This window comes from Siphateles boraxobius, unplaced genomic scaffold (genome assembly GCF_051911475.1).
Source record: "Siphateles boraxobius isolate OS27281-9 unplaced genomic scaffold, OSU_SipBor_1 125, whole genome shotgun sequence".
NCBI lineage: Eukaryota > Metazoa > Chordata > Actinopteri > Cypriniformes > Leuciscidae > Siphateles > Siphateles boraxobius.
This window is the reverse complement of record NW_027508728.1, coordinates 741,364-763,300: the sequence shown is the minus strand read 5'-3', so window position 1 is coordinate 763,300 and position 21,937 is coordinate 741,364. Positions and strand designations below refer to the sequence as shown.

The 21,937-nt window shown below is 42.8% G+C and overlaps 1 protein-coding gene across 3 annotated transcripts in view; it reads right to left on the bottom strand.

Moving 5' to 3' along the window:
• LOC143733204 (protein NLRC3-like) overlaps positions 1-21,937 on the bottom strand; it is a 261,767-nt gene that overhangs the window by 199,738 nt on the left and 40,092 nt on the right. Inside the window, exons 8-10 of one of the 3 annotated variants that reach the window (XM_077224823.1) lie at positions 20,286-20,459; positions 15,133-15,306; positions 4,599-5,194 (exon numbers count right to left, since the gene is read on the bottom strand). The exons of 1 other annotated variant lie outside the window; for it this stretch is intronic. In XM_077224823.1, coding sequence (XP_077080938.1) covers positions 5,188-5,194; positions 15,133-15,306; positions 20,286-20,459 — 355 coding nt within the window. In that variant the 3' untranslated portion in view covers positions 4,599-5,187. Of the gene's footprint in view, positions 1-4,598; positions 5,195-15,132; positions 15,307-20,285; positions 20,460-21,937 lie in introns of those variants that run through there. One more of the 3 variants, XM_077224813.1, reaches the window with a different exon arrangement.

Below are 21,937 nucleotides of genomic sequence, written 5' to 3'. Positions count from 1 at the left end.
CATCTTCCACTCTCTCAATCTGCCTTCGCTCCCTCGCTCATCTTCCACTCTCTAAATCTGCCTTCGCTCCCTCGCTCATCTTCCACTCTCCCAATCGGCCTTCGCTCCCTCGCTCATCTTCCACTCTCTCAATCTGCCTTCGCTCCCTCGCTCATCTTCCACTCTCTCAATCTGTCTTCGCTCCCTCGCTCATCTTTCACTCTCTCAATCTGCCTTAGCTCCCTCGGTCATCTTCCACTCTCTCAATCTGCCTTTGCTCCCTCGCTCATCTTCCACTCTCTCAATCTGCCTCCGCTCCCTCGCTCATCTTCCACTCTCTCAATCTGCCTTCGCTCCCTCGCTCAACTTCCACTCTCTCAATCGGCCTTCGCTCTCTTTCTCATCTTCCACTCTCTCAATCTGCCTTCGCTCCCTCGCTCATCTTCCACTCTCTCAATCTGCCTTCGCTCCCTCGCTCATCTTCCACTCTCTCAATCTGCCTTCGCTCCCTCGCTCATCTTCCACTCTCTCAATCGGCCTTCGCTCCCTCGCTCATCTTCCACTTTCTCAATCTGCCTTCGCTCCCTCGCTCATCTTCCACTCTCTCAATCTGCCTTCGCTCCCTCGCTCATCTTCCACTTTCTCAATCTGCCTTCGCTCCCTCGCTCATCTTCCACTTTCTCAATCTGCCTTCGCTCCCTCGCTCATCTTCCACTTTCTCAATCTGCCTTCGCTCCCTCGCTCATCTTCCACTCTCTCAATCTGCCTCCGCTCCCTCGCTCATCTTCCACTCTCTCAATCTGCCTTCGCTCCCTCGCTCATCTTCCACTCTCTCAATCTGCCTTCGCTCCCTCGCTCTTCTGTCCACTCTCTCAATCTGCCTTCGCTCCCTCGCTCATCTTCCACTCTCTCAATCGGCCTTCGCTCCCTCGCTCATCTTCCCACTGTTTCCTATTTGCCCTAATCTTCTTGCTATTTACATCTCGTCTTCTTCTCCCCTCTGTATGTTTATTGTTTGTTCATTCATGCCCGTTACAGACGCCTCATCATTGTGAGTTACCTCTGCATAATCTCTGTGTGTGTGTGTGTGCTGTGCTAGTCTGTGCTGCTGTGTCCACCAAGTGGAGTCAGTCCTCATCATCTCCTGTGTGTGTGCGTGTGTGTGTGTGTTTGTGTGTGTGAGCGGGCATGTGTGTGTGTGTCTGTGAGCGTGCATGTGTGTGTGTGTGTGTGTGTGTGTGTTTGTCCTGTTCTGCGTCCGCCTAGACGGCCGGTGACCGGCAGACAGACTATTCTTGTCATTTATCTGATCCTCAATAAACCTCTCCAACTTCTGCAAACTTTGGGTCCTTTGTTGAAATTAATAAGACTAATAAATGCTTTAGAAATGCTTTTATTTTTCATTGTCAGTTTATTTTACTAACTTTATTTGAACTAACTGTTAACTAATGGAGGTTTAATTTATGTTTAAAGCTCGATTTAAAGCTAATTTAAAGTGCGACCAAACAATAAAGAATTAAAACATTTTCAAAAATTTCTAGGGCATGTTGTAGTCCAGATTAAAATGTAAAAAAAATTAAGTTTAAAAAAAATAAATAGCTTTATGAACATCATTACAACATCTCAATGTCTGTTTAAAACATTTGGTACCACTTTATTTCAAGTGTCCAGAATTATGCATTTGTTAAGCATAAAAACTCTAGTAATTATTAACTTAACATATAGTAAGGTCATACTAGTCATTGAAGGATTCACATTCATGCGATGAATAAGCAAAAATAAGCTAGTAATTAATAAACTAATGTACAGTAAATGCCTTTTAGCCATTATATATATATATATATATATATATATATATATTATTTCAGTGATTCACCATCTATTAAGTTAACTGAATAATATGAAGTTAGTAATTATGGTTAATAATTAGTGATGTTATAACATATAGTTTTATAATTAACATATAGTTTTATAATAATAATCTTGTGTTGTCTACATATTATATAACATAATATATAGTGTTATAAATAACAATCAAGCAGGTTTTATTAAGGGAAGATTTATTGGAGACAACTTGAGACAAATACTGGACACTATACATTTTTATGAGAACCATCAAGAACCAGGATTATTGTTTATTGCTGATTTTGAAAAGGCCTTTGATAAAGTTCAATGGAAGTTCATAAAACAATGTCTTGGCTTTTTTAATTTTGGAAATGACTTAATACAGTGAAACTCTTCATAATCATCCTGTTAGTTGAGTGATCAATAATGGTCATATATTAGACACATTTTTATTAAAGCAAGTCCGTCAAGGATGTCCTTTGTCACCATATATCTTTATTTTATGTATTGAAATTCTGGTTATTAAAATTAGGAACAATCCAGATATATCAGGTCTATTTCCAAATGGTCAAGAGATTAAGCTGACAATGTATGCTGATGATGCAATCTTTTTCATAAAACCAACACAATCAACTTTGGAAGGACTAATAAAGGAATTAAATACTTTTTCTAAAATATCTGGATTGAAACCCAACTTTGCGAAATGTAACATTTTGAGGATTGGGACATTAAAAGACACTAATTTTATTTTAAACAGCACTGCTCTTGTTAAATGGATTATTGGAGAAGTTAATATATTAGGGATTTATTTGCCTGACAATTTTAATGAAATTGTTGAACATAATCATGAGAGAAGGATGGAAAAGGCAGATAGAATTTTACAACCTTGGAGAGGTAACTCTTTGACAATTCAAGGAAAAATAACTCTGATTAATACATTAGTAATTCCACAATTTGCCCACTTATTAATGCTTCTTCCTTCACCTAGCATAAAGTTTTTTAAACATTTTGAACAATTTTTTAAAAAATGTATATGGAATAATAAACCAGATAAAATTAAAAGGCAGTATCTGTATAATTCTTATGATAACGGTGGACTAAATGTAAAAAATCTTCGATTGATGGACCGTTCCTTGAAAGCCTCCTGGGTTGCTAAAATTGATCACAACAAAACAATGGATCACGAACCAGAGATTATATTCAGCCTTTTTCCTTCTTCTCAAACAATATATTTCCTTTTTACCAATTAGAAACAATACACATTGATAAACTATTTCAAAATAATTTAAAGGAGTTATCACCATTCTTCAAGGATGCACTTAAAGCTTGGTTGAATTTTCAGTACTACCCTCCAGACACAATTCAAGACATTCAGACACAGTTGCTATGGATGAATTCAAACATTACGGTTGGAGACAAGCCATTCTTGTGGGAGGAATGTATCAAGAATGGGTTATTTTTTGTCAATGACCTTTTGGACTTATCTGGAGATTTTATTTCTTATGAAAACTTGAGACATTTGTTTAGTATTTCTCTCGGTCGGTTACAATTCAACCAGCTGATTTCTGCAATTCCTAAAACTTGGAAAATAAAATTGCAAAATGGTACGAAGAATAAATTAATGGTTTGTCTCCCACCAATAAGATGCTTAAAATGGTTGTCTGGTGTAAAGATAAATAAAATAATATATATTTGGAATTTAAATGTCACAGGCACTGCACTTTTTTCAAACAGAACCTGCCGGTTTTGGGAAGATGAATTTAATGATCCAATTCTATGGAAATATTACTTTAGAACAATTTATAGAACTACAATTGATTCATATTCCAGAATATTTCAACTTAAAATCTTTTATAAAATTATTGTAACAAAAAAATCCTTGTTCAAATGGCAGATAGAAAAGGATCCCTGTTGCAGGTTCTGTGGGGATGAGGAGGAGGACTTGATGCATTTGTTTTATTTTTGCCCATATGTGGCCCATAAGTTTTGGGTCAGTACACAGTCATGGTTAAGGTCTATGGATATTGATTTACGAATCACACCTCAGAATATTTTGTTATGTGTCTTTGAAGGTAAATGCACAGATTTTTTGAATATGATTATCTTGATGGGTAAAATGTTTATTTTTATAGTTAAAACTATCTCAAAATTATGTATAAAAAAATGTAAGAATAGAGTTTATCATCAGTAGATGCTGGAAACAATTATAGCAACAAATAATAACAGAATAACTGAGCATGAAAAGAAATGGAATGTCTGTTTACTTGAGTTAGAGATATACATATTAGAGTATTTTCTTAAAGAGGTGCCATGTGTTATGTCATAAATGTTTTGCTAACTGTATTGTATTTTGTTTATTGATTTTTGATCAGTATTATTGATTTATTTTATTAATTTTGTTTGCTTTGTGTTTCTTTTCTATTTATAGTCTGCTTTCCTGCAACACTATGAATGTGTGGATGATTGTGGCTGTGATTGTAGTATGAATGTATGGGGGAGTGATCGGGGTGGGTGGGGGGTTTGAAGCTTGTCTTGTTATTTTATTCTGTAAACATAAGTAAATAATAAAAATAAATAAAAATAAAATAATAATAATTAGTGATGGTTTTACAGTTATAAATTGCTAAAATAGTGTAATAAAGACAATTTGACCCCCTGTTCTAAATTGAAAGTTATATCCTCATTAATTATGGCACTTATTGAGTGGTCTCATAGTTATGTAGCTATTAATACGAAACTTTTATAGACACAACAATTTTTTGTTAGTTCGGATAGATGCTGAAACATACAATATGGATTTATTGGCAACATTTAAACGTAAACATTAAGTATTCACAGATAAAAAGACATGAAATATTTACAAATCTTTTATGTCATAAAAGACATCTGTATAATTTTACTTTTACCATTATATAAATAAATGTTATATCCCTAAACCAACCTCAAATTTAAACTTATTTTTATAGACAATATAAAAGGAATATAAACAACATGGACAGAAATGTAGGGAAATGACAATTTTAGTCACAATATAGCAGTAAAGCGATACATTGAGCCGCTAATCCCACTCAAACCTCTAAACTTGCCCATAACCATTTCTTAAAAGTATGTAGAGTTATATAGAAAAACATAATAGACAGAAATGTGCAAAAGACACATGTCAGTTCTGAAGAAGAAACAAAAGTTTTCCATGTTTGACTCTGGATGAAGAATTGGATCACTCTGGAAAGTTACACAAACACATGTGTGTGTGTGTGATGATCACTATGGGTATGTATCTGTTGATCCTGTTGAATGTGATGTGTGTGTAGCGGCTCTTTATTCTCCATCAGCTGATCCAGAGAAGATCAGAATCATTCACCATTAAAACCTGTCAGTAAAACACAGACAGTCGAATTATCCACAATTATTAGTCAGAGATAATAAAATAACCCTGTGATGTACAACTTTTTAAAATATATTTTAAACCATTTTGATTTTGCATCGAAACCACCATTAATGATGACCCTTGACCCTTATCCATAATCCTTTATGACCGTCCTCTTTCTGTCATTGGGTCAGTTCCCTTTCGAGGGAACTCGAACTGCATCGGTTACGACACTAGGGGAACACCCTTCAGCGTAGCGCGTCTGAATTCATGAATGAAATCGAATCCAATCCTATTGGCGTTGCGTGATGACGATGCGTGTGACAGCATAAGCGGATGTATACAAAAGCATGCCGGCACACAGAAATATCAGCTTTTTGCTATTCAGCAAGCGCTCTGTGTGATTGAAACTGTGAGTCTTATTTGGTGTTGTTTGTCACTGTTATTCCCTCATCATGGCCGAACAGTTCAGAAAATATGTGTTCCCCTGTCCGCGCCATCTCACGGCTGGGGACACAAACGAAATGTGTGTGTCTTGTCTGGGAAGGCAGCATGCTCAAGCAGCTCTCGAGGGGGCTGCTTGCGCTCACTGTGAATCCTTATCAGTGAGAGTGCTGCGTTCTCGGTTGGCTTTGTTTACTGATGATGGCCAGATGCGTTCTCCCCGCGGTTCAGGTCCCGCATCTGCCGAGGCAATGCGGCGGCTTAGATCGTGGGGATCGCAGAGAGATCTTTTAAGCGACAGTGGGACTGCCGAGGCAGTTTCCCACTCTTCATCTGAAAGCTCAGGTTCCCCTATTCCCCGTTCGGGAGCCCGCGCCGCGGCTTCTCCCGTTCGGGATGACGACCCCGTTTTACAGCTCTCTAATTCCGAGGAATTAGACGTGCTCAGTGTTGGGGAGGATGATCCTAATGAGAGACACAATACTGTTCAGCCTACACCCAGTTACGATGAGTTAGTGGAGGTTTTAACGCGGGCTGTGGCCAAGCTTGATATTAGCTTGGCCACAAGAGCGGCAGGAAGCGCGTCCTAAAAGCAAGCTGGATGAGCGCTTCCTGCAGCAACGCACGCAGCCTTCACGCCGGTCTCTTCCTTTCTTCACTTATTTACACAATGAGTTGTGTAAATCTTGGAACAGGCCCTTTTCAGCGCGCCTGTCTAACCCCCCGATTTTAAACTACAGTAATATCGTGGGGGTTAGAGATATGGGATGATGCCTCGGGTTGAGGAAGCACTAGCTAGCTACCTTTCACCCGACCTTGCGTCATCATTGAAAACACCGGCGTTGCCTTCTAAGCCTTGCCGCACCACATCAGCTTTGGTGAGCAGAGCTTATATGGCGGCGGGTCGAGCTGGTGCGAGCCTGCACACAATGGCTATTTTGCAGGCCTACCAAGCCGACCTGTTGAGGGACATGGACCAGGGCGAGGGTCCCTCTGCTGACGATATAGCAGAGCTTCGCAGGACCACAGATTTGTCCCTCCGGTTACCAAGGAGACAGCCCGTGCCATCGGTCGCTCCATGTCAGCTTTGGTAACCACGGAGAGACATCTGTGGCTCAAACTGTCTGGCATTAAGGAGAAGGACAGGGCCTTCCTCACTGATGCACCCGTTTCAGCTTCTGGTCTGTTTGGGGAAGCTGTTAACGCTGTAGTGGACAGGTTTCAGGATGCTAAGAAGCAGGGTGAAGCATTTAAACAGTATCTCCCTCGCCGTTCAAGGTCCAGGAGGGCGGCTGCTAGAGAACAGCCACAGCCGTCTTCCAGTTCCTCTCATCGCCAGGCACAGAAAGTGAGTGTCCGTTCTAGAGCTCCCCCTAATAAAGCTTGGGACTCTAGACGTCGCTCCTACCCGCAGCCTCCTGAGAGGGCGGATATGAGGACCGTCCTCCAGTCCAAAAAGGCTAAGTGAAAGAGGTCCTGACTTATATGAGACCTCAAAGGGCCGCCCCCTTTGAGGTCTCTTTGAGGTCCTTTGAGAGAGAGCGATTGCGGTCCCCTCTCTCACTGGGCCCTCGGGAAGCTGGCGTCAGTATCCCGCCATCTCTGACGCTTCGGGACACGCTAGCTTCCAGCGAGCACACACTGGTCTGTCTGCCCCAAAGGCTTGCAGTCAGTCAGTGTTCGGGTTCGCACACTGTGGGTCGTTGTCGGTTCTCCCCTGCCGGTCCTCCGCTTCAGGGGGCCGTCAAAGACCTGCACAAAACACTGGACAGCAGCCCAGAGGCATGACAAAACCTTGTGAATATTTCTCCATGGGTCCTGCGCACTGTAGAAACTGGGTACAGACTGCAGTTCCAGGTCCGCCCACCAAAATTCAACGGGGTGGTCTGGACTTCAGTGCACCCAGAGCAGGGTCCAGTGTTGGAACAGGAAGTTCACTCGCTGCTGGAAAAAGGGGCCATAGAACGTGTTCCCCCTCCAGTCAGGGAGTCCGGGTTCTACAGCCGGTACTTCATTGTTCCTGTGGCGAAAAGATTGGCAAAGAGTGGACGGCTGCTTTTTGAAAGGTCCCTGGCAATACCATCATTCATCTTGGCACATAAATTGCCTATAAATGTTGGCGGTGCTCCGGGCTCTGAGGGGCTTCCTGCCAGACCTCCATGGTCGCCATGTCCTCGTGAGAACCGACAACATGTCGGTGGTATCTTATTTGAATCGCCAGGGGGGTCTGAGGTCGCGCCCTCTGTGCAGACTGGCGCATCAGAACCTCCTGTGGTCCAAGCAGAGACTATCGTCTCTCAGGGCGATGTATGTCCCTGGGGCCGAGAATGAGGGAGCAGACGTACTGTCGAGCCAGGGGCTGAGGCCCAGGGAATGGAGACTCCACCCCGAGATAGTGGAGTTGATATGCTAGAGGTTCGGCCCAGTGGACGTGGACCTCTTTGCGTCTCGAGAGACGACACACTGTTCACTGTGGTTCTCCCTCACACATCCAGCCCCGCTGGGGTTGGATGTCATCGTGCAGACGTGGCCAAGGCTGCATCTGTACGCTTTTCCCCCAATCGCTCTGCTCCCAGCAGTTCTGGAAAGGGTCCGTCGAGACGGGGTCAGCCTACTATTAGTAGCCCCGTTTTGGCCGGCCCGAGTATGGTTTTCGGACATCATCCTGCTTCTGGCAGGCCCGCCGTGGCAGATCCCTCTGAGGAAGGACCTGTTGTCTCAGGCGGTTCTCCACCCTCGGCCCGAGCTGTGGAAACTGTGGGTCTGGCCCCTGAGGGACCACAGTACCTAGAAGCCGGCCTGTCAGCAGAAGTGATTGAAACTATACTCCCTTCCAGAGCTCCCTCCACGAGGAAGTTATACAGCCTTAAGTGGAATGTTTTTTCCATTTGGTGCAGAGAGCGTGACTTGGACCCAGTTCACTGCCCAGTGGCTTCAGTACTGGAGTTTCTCCAAGACCGCTTTTCTGCCGGGCTTACCCCGTCCACACTGAAGGTTAATGTGGCTGCCTTTGCATTCCACGCTCCTCTGAGTGATGGTCCTCTGGGGGGGCATCACTTCCTCCGTGGAGCCTGGAGGATGAGACCTGCGACTCGCACCAGGGTTCCCTCTTGGGACCTGGCAGTGGTTCTCGAAGGGCTGGCCGAGGCCCCCTTCGAACCACTGGAGTCGGCTGAGGCCAAGAACCTTTTGTTTAAGGTGGTCTTTTGGTTGGCCATTACTTCTCTGAGGAGGGTAGGAGATCTCCAGGCGCTCTCTATTTCCATGGGGTGCCTGGAGTTTGCTCCCGGCAACATTAGAGCCATCTTGCATCCCAGGCCCGGCTATTTGCCAAAGGTGCCATCTAATGTGGCACGGCCTATGGTTCTGCAGGTATTTCATCCTCCACCTCATGTGACGGCGGATGAGGAGAGACTTCATCTGCTCTGCCCTGTCAGAGCACTGCAGTGTTTTATCCAGAGGTCCTCCTCGTGGCGGAAGTCGGACCAGTTGCTGGTGTATTTAGGGTCGCCCAAGAAGGGGCTTCCCGCCTCTAAGCAGACCATCAGCAACTGGATTGTTCAGACTATTTCCCTGGCCTATCAGGTGCGCAATTTGCCTTCACCTATGGCCGTGAGGGCTCACTCCACCAGAGGCATAGCATCCTCTAGAGCCCTCCTTTCAGGGGTTTCTATACATGACATATGTGAGGCGGCTGGCTGGGCCACTCCGCACACATTCCTGAGGTTTTACAGTCTGGACCTTCCCTCTTCACCCAGTGCACGAGTGCTTTCGTCCCAGGTTTTGCCTGAAGACAGCTTCACACTAGGATGAGCGGTGTTCGTTGTGGTATAGTGGGTATCTCGTTCCCCTAGTGTCGTAACCGACGCAGTTCGAGTTCCCTCGAAAGGGAACGTCTCGGGTTACGTATGTAACCCTTGTTCCCTGAGAAAGGGAACGAGACACTGCGTCGGTTCGCCACACCTCACCCCACCTGGAGCACTTGCTTCATAGCAAAAGCTGACATTTCTGTGTGCCGGCGTGCTTTTGTATACATCCGCTTATGCCGTCACACGCTACGTCATCACGCAACGGCAATAGGATTGGATTCGATTTCATTCATAAATTCAGACGCGCTACGCTGAAGGGCGTTCCCCTAGTGTCGTAACCGACGCAGTGTCTCGTTCCCTTTATCAGGGAACAAGGGTTACATACGTAACCCGAGACGTTTTATTTATGACAACAAGAGTAGTAATAAATATTTGCCATTATATTCTATTGCAAATGACATTCAAAATAATGCAACTTTCATCATTCTGATTATTCGCTATAAGAATTGTGGTTATTTTTACAACCACTATTCTCATACACCAAATGCACAGCACAAATGATGAACTCACATAGAGTAGGAGTGTTACCGGCCACTGTTTTAATCTACTTAAGTAAAACGCAAAACACATTCTATGGACGTATTGGATGGTTATTCTGCGCTGTGATGAACATCAGACTGTGATAGCGATGCCGCTTCAGACGGGGTTTCCTACACTGCCAATAGCCGCATTTCCACTGTCGGGCCAGGGCCGGGCCAGGGCTAACAGCGAGCCGAGCCGAGCCAGTGGCCTCAGGCCTTAAGCACCGGGCTTGCGTTTCCACTGCCGGGTCAGTAGCCCCGCAACGCTGCCCTAAACCCCGCCCCTAACACGCCTTTCTGGATCAAACGTCATAAAACCCAACCCATTTCAGCGGGTATTATGAATTTATTTATTTTTTAAGTTAGGAAGATAGCATGTATATTAACTCACCGGCCATGGCTGCAATAGTGTCCCGACTTGTCTCGCGAGTTGTCACTAACAGAGGGACGGTGACCCAGCACACCGTCCATCAAGTCGAACCATGGAAAGTTTCTTCTCTGAGCTCCGCTTTGTCCATTGTGCGTTTTAATCGCCTTGTACAATACTGTGCCCGCAACTTTTTATTTTTTCCCGAACTTGAAGCGTTGCTCGCTGAATGCTTAGCTTAGAAAATTCAGCAACGATGTATTTTATAACGTCCTCGTTTCTTCACACGCCGTCAAATTGACGTTGTACCCTTGCTTCTGCCCAAATGCTCAGAAGAGCTTTGGTATCTTCGACAGGCCAGTACAGGCGATTCTCCATTTCGAGCAGCGATTATTTTGCGCGATATAAAAAAGTGAATGTGCATCTTGCCGGCTTTGCCGCAGACCATAACTTTCCCTAACACCGATAAACTCCGCCTTTAACCTTGCCCACGCCTCTAGCCCGAGCTGGCCCGCTTTGGCCCAAGGTATTCGACGGGCCAGAAATCCTGGCCGTTGGCCCTGAGTATGCCCCGATCAAGCCCCGGAAGTGACAGTGGAAACGCGACTGGCCCTGGCACGCACTAGCATGGCTCGGCCCTGGCCCGGCAGTGGAAACGCGGCTATTGTGTTCTTCACACTGACTCTGGATGGAGATAAGCAGCAGACACTGGTGGCAGCGAGTTCAGCGATTCAGAGCGGAGGGAAAACTTCACAATAATGTCAGACTTCATTCATGGAGTTGTGTGAACAACACACGTCATATCCGTGTACGTACCAGCACATGTGCACTTCGGTCAGAGCGGAATAATTTAAAGGGATAAATCATCCAACAATGAAAATTAAGTATTTTAAAGAAATGTTATATGGACGAGCGCGAGCGCGACATTTCTTTAAAATTCTCCTTTTGTGGTCTGGAAAAGAAAGAAGGATAAATGGCATTAGAACAACATAAGGGTCAGTAAATGATGACTTAACTTTTATTTTTGGGTGAACTATCCCTTACGGTGTTCACATGCCTGTTTTTTGCAATTAAAATCGACACGGCACATATTTTACTAAGATTATAGTTACTTCAATTATGAGATTAATCGAATCAATTTGATTGAAGTATTGTGTTTCCACGACTAAATCTAATTACAATCGCATTATGAGAGTTCATGTAAATGTAGTCAATAGCTACGTTTACATGGACACTTTTTGCTTTAATCTCAATTAATTCATTCTGATTGATGAATCCGGACGCAGTGTTTACATGAACGCTATAAAAGTGATCGGGTTAATGTGTGTTTATACGTCACAAGCTTCTGATCTTAATCTTTTGACATGCGCACACTGCACGATACAGTTTCCCGCTGTTGTTGCATACTAACCATCCTCCTTTTCTTTGATTTAAAACACAGACTTAATATTTCTCTATTCCGGGTCCTAATTATGCGAGGACGAGCACATGAACCGTTGAGCCGTGCTGCTTGTGTTTATCCAGCAGTAAAACCCCTTCCCGAGCCCAAAACTGTCATGATTCTGCCCTCGTGTCCTTGATTTTCTCTAGTCTTGAGGCAGGATCATGACAGAATCATGTTTTGTGTGCAAGCACATGGTCTTGTGTTTTGAGCCATGTGCTTGTGTTGTCTCGTCACGTCACCCCGCCCCCTTGTTATCCTCGTCTCGTCATTATTGTCTAGTCAGTTTCACCTGTCCTTGTCTAGTCAGCTTCACCTGTCTTTGTCATTAGTGTTCCCTATATTATCCCCTTGTGTTTGCTGTCCTGTGCTGGTTCATTGTGATTGATTGTGTGCGTATCCACACACGGTAATACTTGTGAGTACATTGTCTTGAGTTCTGTCTAAACAAAGAAGTTTTCTTGTTATAGTTATTTTGTTCCTGTGAAGTTTTATGTTTAAGTCTTAGTCTATTGTTGTTAGTCTTTTGCTTTGCCTGTGCTGTTTTTCCTCCCTCGTGGGGTTTTGTTTTCCCTTTTTGTTATCAATAAACCTTGTGTGTCAGCAAACTGTCTGCAATTGGGTTCGTTCCTGAAAATCCGTGACAGAATGAACCAGCCAACTAAGAGCCCAGCAGACAGTATGACCTCTCAACTCCAGTTCCAGACGGAGTTCCGTGAGCGATGCTGGTTGTCCGCATCAACCAACGGAGAACGGGTCATTTGCCCTATCCCGTCCCAGGGTGAGCAGATCATGAGGGATTATGCCCGCCTCTGGGATCATTTTTCCCGGGAGGTTCCGCAGGTTTCTTCCTCGGGCTCTCCACCTTCTGCCTGCCTGCCAGCCATTCCCGAGGGTCGAATGATAGGCGTCGCGACGCTTGGGGACCAGGCTGGCGCCCTCACGACTCCTGGCACTTCATCTACCCCCTTCGGTCTTCGAGGGAAACGAGGGAGGCGAACCTCGTGGGACTCTCCTTCAGAGTCCTCAGCGTCGGAGTCTATCCTGCCAGAGATAACCCCTTCTTCGCCCGACACAGTTCCCACCGTGCTTCCCCAACCCGTCTCAGCTCCGGTGATGGTCACTGCTTCTCGACCTAGGAGAAAGAGGAGGAAGAGGGGAGCCTTCCGTTCTTCGCCCGCTGCAGTCACAGAGCCCGCTGCAGTCACAGAGCCCGCTGCAGTCACAGAGCCCGCTGCAGTCACAGAGCCCGCTGCAGTCACAGAGCCCGCTGCAGTCACAGAGCCCGCTGCAGTCACAGAGCCCGCTGCAGTCACAGAGCCCGCTGCAGTCACAGAGCCCGCTGCAGTCACAGAGCCCGCTGCAGTTACTGATGAGAAAGTTGTGGCCGATCTAGCTGCTAAGGAGGTTCTGCGGGCTGTTTCTGCTCGTCAGGAGATGCCGGTTTTCATTGCGGCTAAGACCCTTTCTGATTATTTGTCTAGTCTTGCAAAGATCCTAGAAGTTCCGTCCAGTCCTGTTGTGTCCCCCAGTCTTATGCCCACTGTTGAAGAGAGCGCTGTACCCCAGTCAGCTGCCGAGAGCGCCATACCAGATTCGGAGATGTGGAGCATGGGATCCCAGCCATCTTCTTTGAGCTCAGTCCCAGTGTCACCTCCACGGTCACCTATTTCCCCTGTCATGAGTCCTGTTATGCCTTCTACTGTTTCCCCCATCCGGATTCCTGTTCTACCTCTCGGTGTACCCCCTGTCTCCACTAATTCCCGGACTGTTTCCCCGTTCGTCCCTGTCTCCACTAGTCCCCGGACTGTTTCCCCGTTTGTCCCTGTCGCCACTAGTCCCCGGACTGTTTCCCCTGTCGCCACTAAACCCCGTACTGTTTTGTCCAAGTCCCTCCCTCGTGTGTCCCCCTCCAAGCCAGCCCAGATTCCTCGTTCCCCGTCCTCATCCCGTGGACCTAAGACCCCCAGCACACCCATTCACCCTGGACCACCCCCCATGAACTCTGTGTTTCCTCCACCACCTCTTCCTTGTCTGTTATTTTTAATGTTTCATCCTAACCCGGTTGTTGTGTTTTCGTGTTTGCCATTACTTTTATTTGTCATGTTTTGTTGGTTTGTGTCGATGTCTCAGTCTGTCATGTCCCGTGTTTGATGTCCCCTTGAGGAGCGTCTGGTAGCCGCTCCTTAAGGTGGGGGTTCTGTCATGATTCTGCCCTCGTGTCCTTGATTTTCTCTAGTCTTGAGGCAGGATCATGACAGAATCATGTTTTGTGTGCAAGCACATGGTCTTGTGTTTTGAGCCATGTGCTTGTGTTGTCTCGTCACGTCACCCCGCCCCCTTGTTATCCTCGTCTCGTCATTATTGTCTAGTCAGTTTCACCTGTCCTTGTCTAGTCAGCTTCACCTGTCTTTGTCATTAGTGTTCCCTATATTATCCCCTTGTGTTTGCTGTCCTGTGCTGGTTCATTGTGATTGATTGTGTGCGTATCCACACACGGTAATACTTGTGAGTACATTGTCTTGAGTTCTGTCTAAACAAAGAAGTTTTCTTGTTATAGTTATTTTGTTCCTGTGAAGTTTTATGTTTAAGTCTTAGTCTATTGTTGTTAGTCTTTTGCTTTGCCTGTGCTGTTTTTCCTCCCTCGTGGGGTTTTGTTTTCCCTTTTTGTTATCAATAAACCTTGTGTGTCAGCAAACTGTCTGCAATTGGGTTCGTTCCTGAAAATCCGTGACAAAAACTGTGTGTTCTGTGGAAGAGAGTCTGAGACGAGGACTGTCCTGCTCCACTTCACAGACGATGAGTGCTAAGAGAATCTCAAAATGACAGGACACTCATTTATGACACTTTATTCATCATGAAGAACAGCTCGATCCGCGCGTTATACGTCATTACGCTATTTCACAGTAATCTCCTGTTTCAGTTCAATTCAGTTTCAATTCTCAATACGATCGGGAGTTTACATGTCCTCTCGATCATATTACAGAAGGAATAAACCACCCCTTACAATCTGAATAACAATTCAATCAGATCTGGCCAATTCATTCCAATTGTGCTACTGGTCCGATTACAATCGCATTATTAGGGTCCATGCAAACGCAGCTAATGATACAAGTGATATATTGTATTGTTTTGACATAAAAATAAACATTAAGATACTTTATTCTAACTATAAATGGAATCAAACTCTTATTAAACATGTTTACAGTGCGTAAATATATCCAAGAAAGTAACCTCAGAAGAAGAAACTATATTCATTTACAATTAAAATTCAAACATGTTTAGTCATCACTACTCACACAAGCGTCTCCAGTTTATAATGTGGATCCTCCTTCAGATCAAAGAGAAGCTTCACTCCTCCTTTTCCTAGATAATTCTCAGTCAGATCCAGTTCTCTCAGGTGTGAGGGGTTTGATCTCAGAGCTGAAGCCAGAGCAACACAACCTTCATCTGTAACACCACAATACCTCAACCTGTAGAGAACAATGACACTCTTCAGTCTCTCAGTTCAGAATCGGATAATCAGGAACTTCACAATCAGAAACAGAGACTTAATCCATGACATGATTGACAGGTCCAGTCTAAGGTTCAGACCTGCTTCTACATGCTGCTTCAGGGGGTTCATTTCAATAACATAAAAAACGTCATAATCATTTAACTCATGTTTTCATCATAATGATAAATACAATAATGTCACTTTTCCAAATCACTCAATACGTTCACATCTCTAATCCAGTGTTTCAACTGAGGAAAGATATCAATAAAACATCTTGAGAATAACATCTCACGTAGCATTACATTAACCTCTGGCATTTAGTGTCGACAGCAGGTTAGTTCACTAGAGAAATGAACTCTAGAGAGAAGCATTTTGTATATGCACTATATTAGCCATTTCATTATATTTACTTAAGCTGTTAGTAGTGTTTTCATTATTTAATGTATGTTTAAATAAATTTGTCATGAAAACAAGTTATAACAGCCACTGTGTCAATTGGAGTAAAAAATTAACTTCATAATTATATTTAGAAGTTAATGCAGAGCCTGCCTTATGTGCAATTTACATGTTTTTTATTATTTGAGCGTTGATTATTATATTTAAAAATAAATAGCAACTGATTTTAATAATTTGAGCTCTGTTGTTAATTGTAAAATGTAATATTATAGTAATGTGTAATGAAGGGCTCCTTATAGCGGTGGGACTAAATATCGATCTGGTGATATATCGTTGTCCTTCTCCGTTAATAAAATAAGGCTCTAAATAGATTTCCCTGTTCCCGGTGTCGCTGCTTCATGGCTCCTCACGGTAGCGCTAACACATGAATGAGGGAAACGTGAACATAAGTTAACTAGCCTATATGAAATAAAGGTTTTTAATAGGGATGTGCAAGACTAGTCGAGTAAACGGTACAGCTGCTACTAGTCAACACTGAAAACAATAGATTACACAGAAAAAATACACAAGATTTAATCGTTCAAACTACTGTCAGTTTAATGTTTCTGTGAAACAGAGAATCCCCTGGAATGGGATTTGAACGCTTGTCCATAAATCAAACACACTTGCATGTAATAATATGAAACTCGGTACACATATAGATCTCATCGGGCCGAACAACTTTCCCTCGGTCAAGTTTTACGCCAGCCCAACAGGAAGTCAGCTATTATGGGTTGTTTGGAGAACGCTTGCTCTGGAATTTTAACTTCTCCTCCAAGGCAATTCATTCAATTGTGACCAAACTCGATCAGCGTGAAGTCAAGACATTGGGGATGCTAAATTGCGCACGGATTTTTAATATCTCGAACTGTTTGGCCGTGGCAAGGAAATGATTTTATGACTAAAAAAGGACACATAAAGTGTGTTATAACTTAGGGTAACACTTTATTTTACAGTGTCCTTGTTACTTATGTTACATGTAATTACCATAGTAATAAAAGTAAATTATGCCTAATTACATGCAATTAACCCTCAACCAAATCCTAATCCTACCCTAACCCTATAGTAAGTACATGTAATTAATTAATATTACACTGTACTTAAATATTTAATTACACTGTAACAATGACACCTTAAAATAAAGTGTAACCTAACTTAGTTAGTTTTACCTACAGTTCCAAAACTTGGCGTGTATATTGTTCTCGTCAAGCCGAACAACTTTCTAATTTACAGTCATTAGTTCCCACCAGCATGAAGTCAGATATTTTTGTTTGAATGTGGATTCTGAGCATTTTCTCTCCCTCTCTCTGACAGAGAGAGTGTCCCCTGCCAATCTGTGTGTGTGTGTGTGTGTGTGTGTGTGTGTGTGTGTGTGTGTGTGTGTGTGTGTGTGTGTGTGTGTGTGTGTGTGTGTGTGTGTGTGTGTGTGTGTGTGTGTGTGTGTGGGGAGGGGGAGGGGGGGTCTCTTCGGGTGATAGTTTAAACACAAAATCATAAATAGGGCTATACTGCCCTCTTGTGTCCAAAATTATATTTATATATAAATATATTGCATATGTGACTGAGGATGTTGTGTTTTATTGGGAGTGTACACATATATAAGTAAACAGTTTGCAGTCTGAATGATGTCCTGTATGAAAAAAAATGACGGAGTATGTTTCCACTGTTCACACACACAGTTCGATCGCGCCTCTCTCTCTCTTACACACGCACACACACACACACACACACACACACACACACAGTTCGATCGCGCCCGCGCCTCTCTCAAGGTGGAGTGTGTGTGCGCGTGAGAGAGGCGCGCTGGCGCGATCGAACTGTGTGTGTGTGTGTGAGAGAGAGAGAGAGAGAGAGAGAGAGAGAGAGAGAGAGAGAGAGAGAGAGAGAGAGGCGCGGCCGCGATCGAACTGTGTGTGTGTGTGTGTGTGTGTGTGTGTGTGAGTGAGTGAGTGAGTGAGGGAGGCGCGGGCGCGATCGAACTGTGTGTCTGAGAGAGAGAGAGAGAGAGAGAGAGAGAGAGAGAGAGAGAGAGAGAGAGAGAGAGAGAGAGAGGCGCGGAAATCATTTTATACGGAAATCAATTATTTATAATTCAGATGAGAATAAAGTTAGTGTTAATTACAATTAAGGAACATTTAGTTTTTCTGTTCTGAATATCATTAAAACAGAAAAGGCAGAGACAACATAATGATGAATAATCTTAAGATATTATATCGTATGCTATGTGTTGTGAATACACCCATGTTAAACATTAAAATGTACTTCCATTGCATATCATAGGACAAATAAGCGTAAAATATAATTACATTAATAAACCTGTACAAAGACCTCCAGATAAATACTGGGCTTCTATATTTACACATTTAAGTGCTGAAAAACATATTGAGCTATGACATCCTATGACATTAAAAATTATTCTATATTTAAATTATCTCATATATGTGGCTATTGTGGTTCAAGATCATAGGCCCTGTCCCAAATGGCACACTTCATATGTTCTGTGAAGTGACATGTGTTTTTATGACATGTGTTCAGGCTTTTTGACATGTGTTCTGTCTTGTGAAAAAATATCTGGGTTAAATTATGTCCCATTTTGGAGATGCATTACCACTAATCTACCCATAACATGTTTGACTGGCTGGTATAATAACTTTAAAGGCCTTTTTCTCTGTTTCTTTGTTTGCGTAGATACTGCACTTAGCCTTTGTAGGGCAGCATGGATGAGGTGTCTCATTTTTCATTTTAGGTTTCAGAAGGTTGCTTACGCATACTTTGTGGTTAATATGTGCCCTCGATGCGCACTTGATGCACCCAAACTGATGCAAGCTCTACAGCACACTTCTTTTTGACAATCAAAGCAGGTTTACGTTTTTGCACGTCGTGCACAATAACCCCTTAAGGCACCAGGTTGGCGGTGCCACTGGCTTCTTATATATATATATATAAAATATAGCTGCGAGCAGCGATGAACGGCCAAAGCCGGAGGCACTGCCACCCCGGTGCCTTTAGGTAACTAAAGGAACCGGGGTTGCTGTGCCACCGGCTGTGGCCCGCAATCGCTGCTCGCAGCTATATTACACTTTTAATTTTCATAAAATGAACATTTAATTTAATTGTCATTTTTGGGTGAACTATCCCTTTAATGAACGTCACTGAGCGCTGCAAAGATTTTAAAGATCACATTAAAATAAAACACTTGGAAAAATAATAACTTAATCTTATTATTTGACCTCAGATGTGTTGTCTTCGTGTCAGTCACAGAGAGCACAGAAATGGCCGCTCAAAAGACAAACGAGGTGCGGGAGTAATTTGAAGTAGAAATAAAACGGAAAAGTTTTATGTAAGCCATTTCAAACTGGCATAAATCCACTAGAGCCATGATTAACCCTATTCAGCACATGCACGCAGGTGTGATAGCCGAAGCAAGCAAATGCCCATCGCGTATTCACTTCAACACGAGAAAATAACTGAGCTTCAGAATCAACTTTATTCACCAACTGTGCGGCATTTAGCAGCGTTTATTATGGGATTTGACTGTTTGATTCATAGATTAAGTGCTCAAATGGATCATATATATGCAAGCAGGGCCTGAAGTTAACTTTTTTGATTTAAAACTCCACCTGCCACAGTAACTTTTTACCAGCCAATTTTTTTTTTGCCTCATAAAGGTGAAAAATAGAAATCACACAAACATTGTTCTTTAACTTGTAAGAATACACATTTAAGTGCTGTCAAGTTATTAACGAAATCATTATAAGTAATAATAACTCTTAAGGGGGTCGCACACCAGATGCGTAGCGCCGCGTCGCGCAGAACCATGTCTTTAAAATTCGAACACATTATTTTCTATCAGTGTACACACACCAGCGGCACCATTCGGCGTCTGTCCGTGGCGCCCAGCAACGGCTCAGGACCTTTTTCAAAATCCTGCCGCCCCACTGAGCGCCGTTTACATAGTTTTACATTAAATGTACATTTATTTGTCTCAAATCGTCGTTAATGTATATACTGACTTCACCCTGTGCTGCAATATACATTAAGTTTTACATGCATTCACAGAAATCAGCTGCTTGAATCAAAATTGCTGATGTTATCGGACAGACACACAAAAAAAAAAAACGAATGAATCACTCAATTCTCATTGGCTACCCGCCAATGTGGCAGGTAGATTGACAGTTTTACCCGCCAATTGCAAAATTCACCCGCATTTGGTGCGTGGTCAGGTGTTAATTTCAGGCCCTGTATGCAAGTCTTTAGAGGGTTTTTACTTTTAGACTTGTCAGTTAAAAAACTTGTTGTAAATATTAATTAAAATATAATTTATTTAAACACATATACACATTTGTTTAAAAGAAAAAAACTGTTTAATAAAAAAAAGAGAAAGCAATTTCGCATTTAGTTTACTCCCCCCTGCTGTACCGAACCCGTACCGAACCGTGACTTCAATACCGAGGAATGTACCGAACCGTCATGTTTGTGTACCGTTAAACCCCTAATGTTGACACATTTATACAATCTTACCTCAGTATCTCCAGTTTACAGTGAGGATCCTTCATTCCATCAGAGAGCAGCTTCACTCCTCGGTTTCCTAGTTCATTCACAGTCAGATCCAGTATTCTCAGGTGTGAGGGGTTTGATCTCAGAGCTGAAGCCAGAGCAACACAACCTTCATCTGTAACACCACACTTCCTCAACCTGTAGAGAACAATGACACTCTTCAATCTCTCAGTTCAGGATCAGATAATCAGGAACTTCACAATCAGAAACAGAGACTTAATCCTTGACATTATTGACAAGTCCAGTCTAAAGCATGAAGTCTTCATAATTTCTCCAGCACTGTACCGCAACTGTCCGCTGACTTGCACACACCTAGAGACGTTTATAGTTGACCCACTTGCCAACGTACTATTTTTAAAAATTGCACGGTTTGGGGAAAATTGTCACAGTTATGTTCTGTTAAATTAATTTTCATGGACTTTTAATTTGTTTATCTTCAGTCACATGTTTCCTTTGTTCTAGTTTCCCGCACTCATGAGTTGCTTTGGTTACTGATATGATTAATCATTCTGTTCAGCTGTGTGTCATTAATTATCCTCGTTTGCCTTACTATTTAAGTTGCTGTGTTTACACTTCTCATTGGTTTGGTCACATTAATGATAAGGTGTGTTTGTTCGCTTGCCTTTTGAATTGTTCGCTTGTATGGAATTTTTAACATGATCTTCATCTTCCTATCTTCCTTCAGCTTCCAGCTTCCTACAACCTAAACGTGACAAAAATATTAGTGATGACGAAGTGAAGCTTTCTGAACCAGCGAAGCTTTCAACACAATTGTATCGGAAAAAGGTTCATTACTCGAAGCTTTTCGAATCAGAGCTCGACGAGGACCTCTGCTGGTGAAAGTGAGGGAAAGCGCTGTCGCTAAATGTTTCACAGCCGACCAACGCATTAATCTTAGAAGCAAAAATTGATGAATGAATGAAAGATTAATAAATTAATCAATCAATGTATTAACAGGGTTCATACAGACTCTGTCAAATGAAATTCCAGGACTTTCAAGGACTTTTCAAGCACTATTTTTTTTTGGATTTCAAAGACTTCAATCAGCACTTATCAAACAATATCTTTATTATTATTTTTATTTATTTAATTTTATTTTTTTACTCAAATTAAATGTATATGGTATCTGATGTTTCACTTCATAGAGGCCAATCCATTGACCAGCGCTGTCAGGCATGGGAAATCCCCTGAACCATTGAAAGGATATTGAAACTGATTTTTTTTTCCATTAATATATATGATTGACCTGAAGAATGAAAGTTGTATTATATACTTATCATATACTTAATAGCATGCCCATAGCCATGAGAAATAGCTTTATATCTCAGACGGGCTGCAGCGTTGATTTAGCGTGAAACAACTGTATTTTTTCAACACCAAAAAAAATCACAATATTTTGAATTAGGGATGCACTGATACCACTTTCTGCAGAACGAGATACCGATACCGTAACCGATCCCTGAATTTCCACTGCATTTGTAATTTTTGTATTAGTAGATAAACCCAAAGAATATAAATCATATTAGTTGGCTTAATTTTTTCATCAAATATATATTTCTTGCAATTATTTTCATGCTTAATTAAGCCTGCTAAAATGCATTGTATGAGCTTCTGTT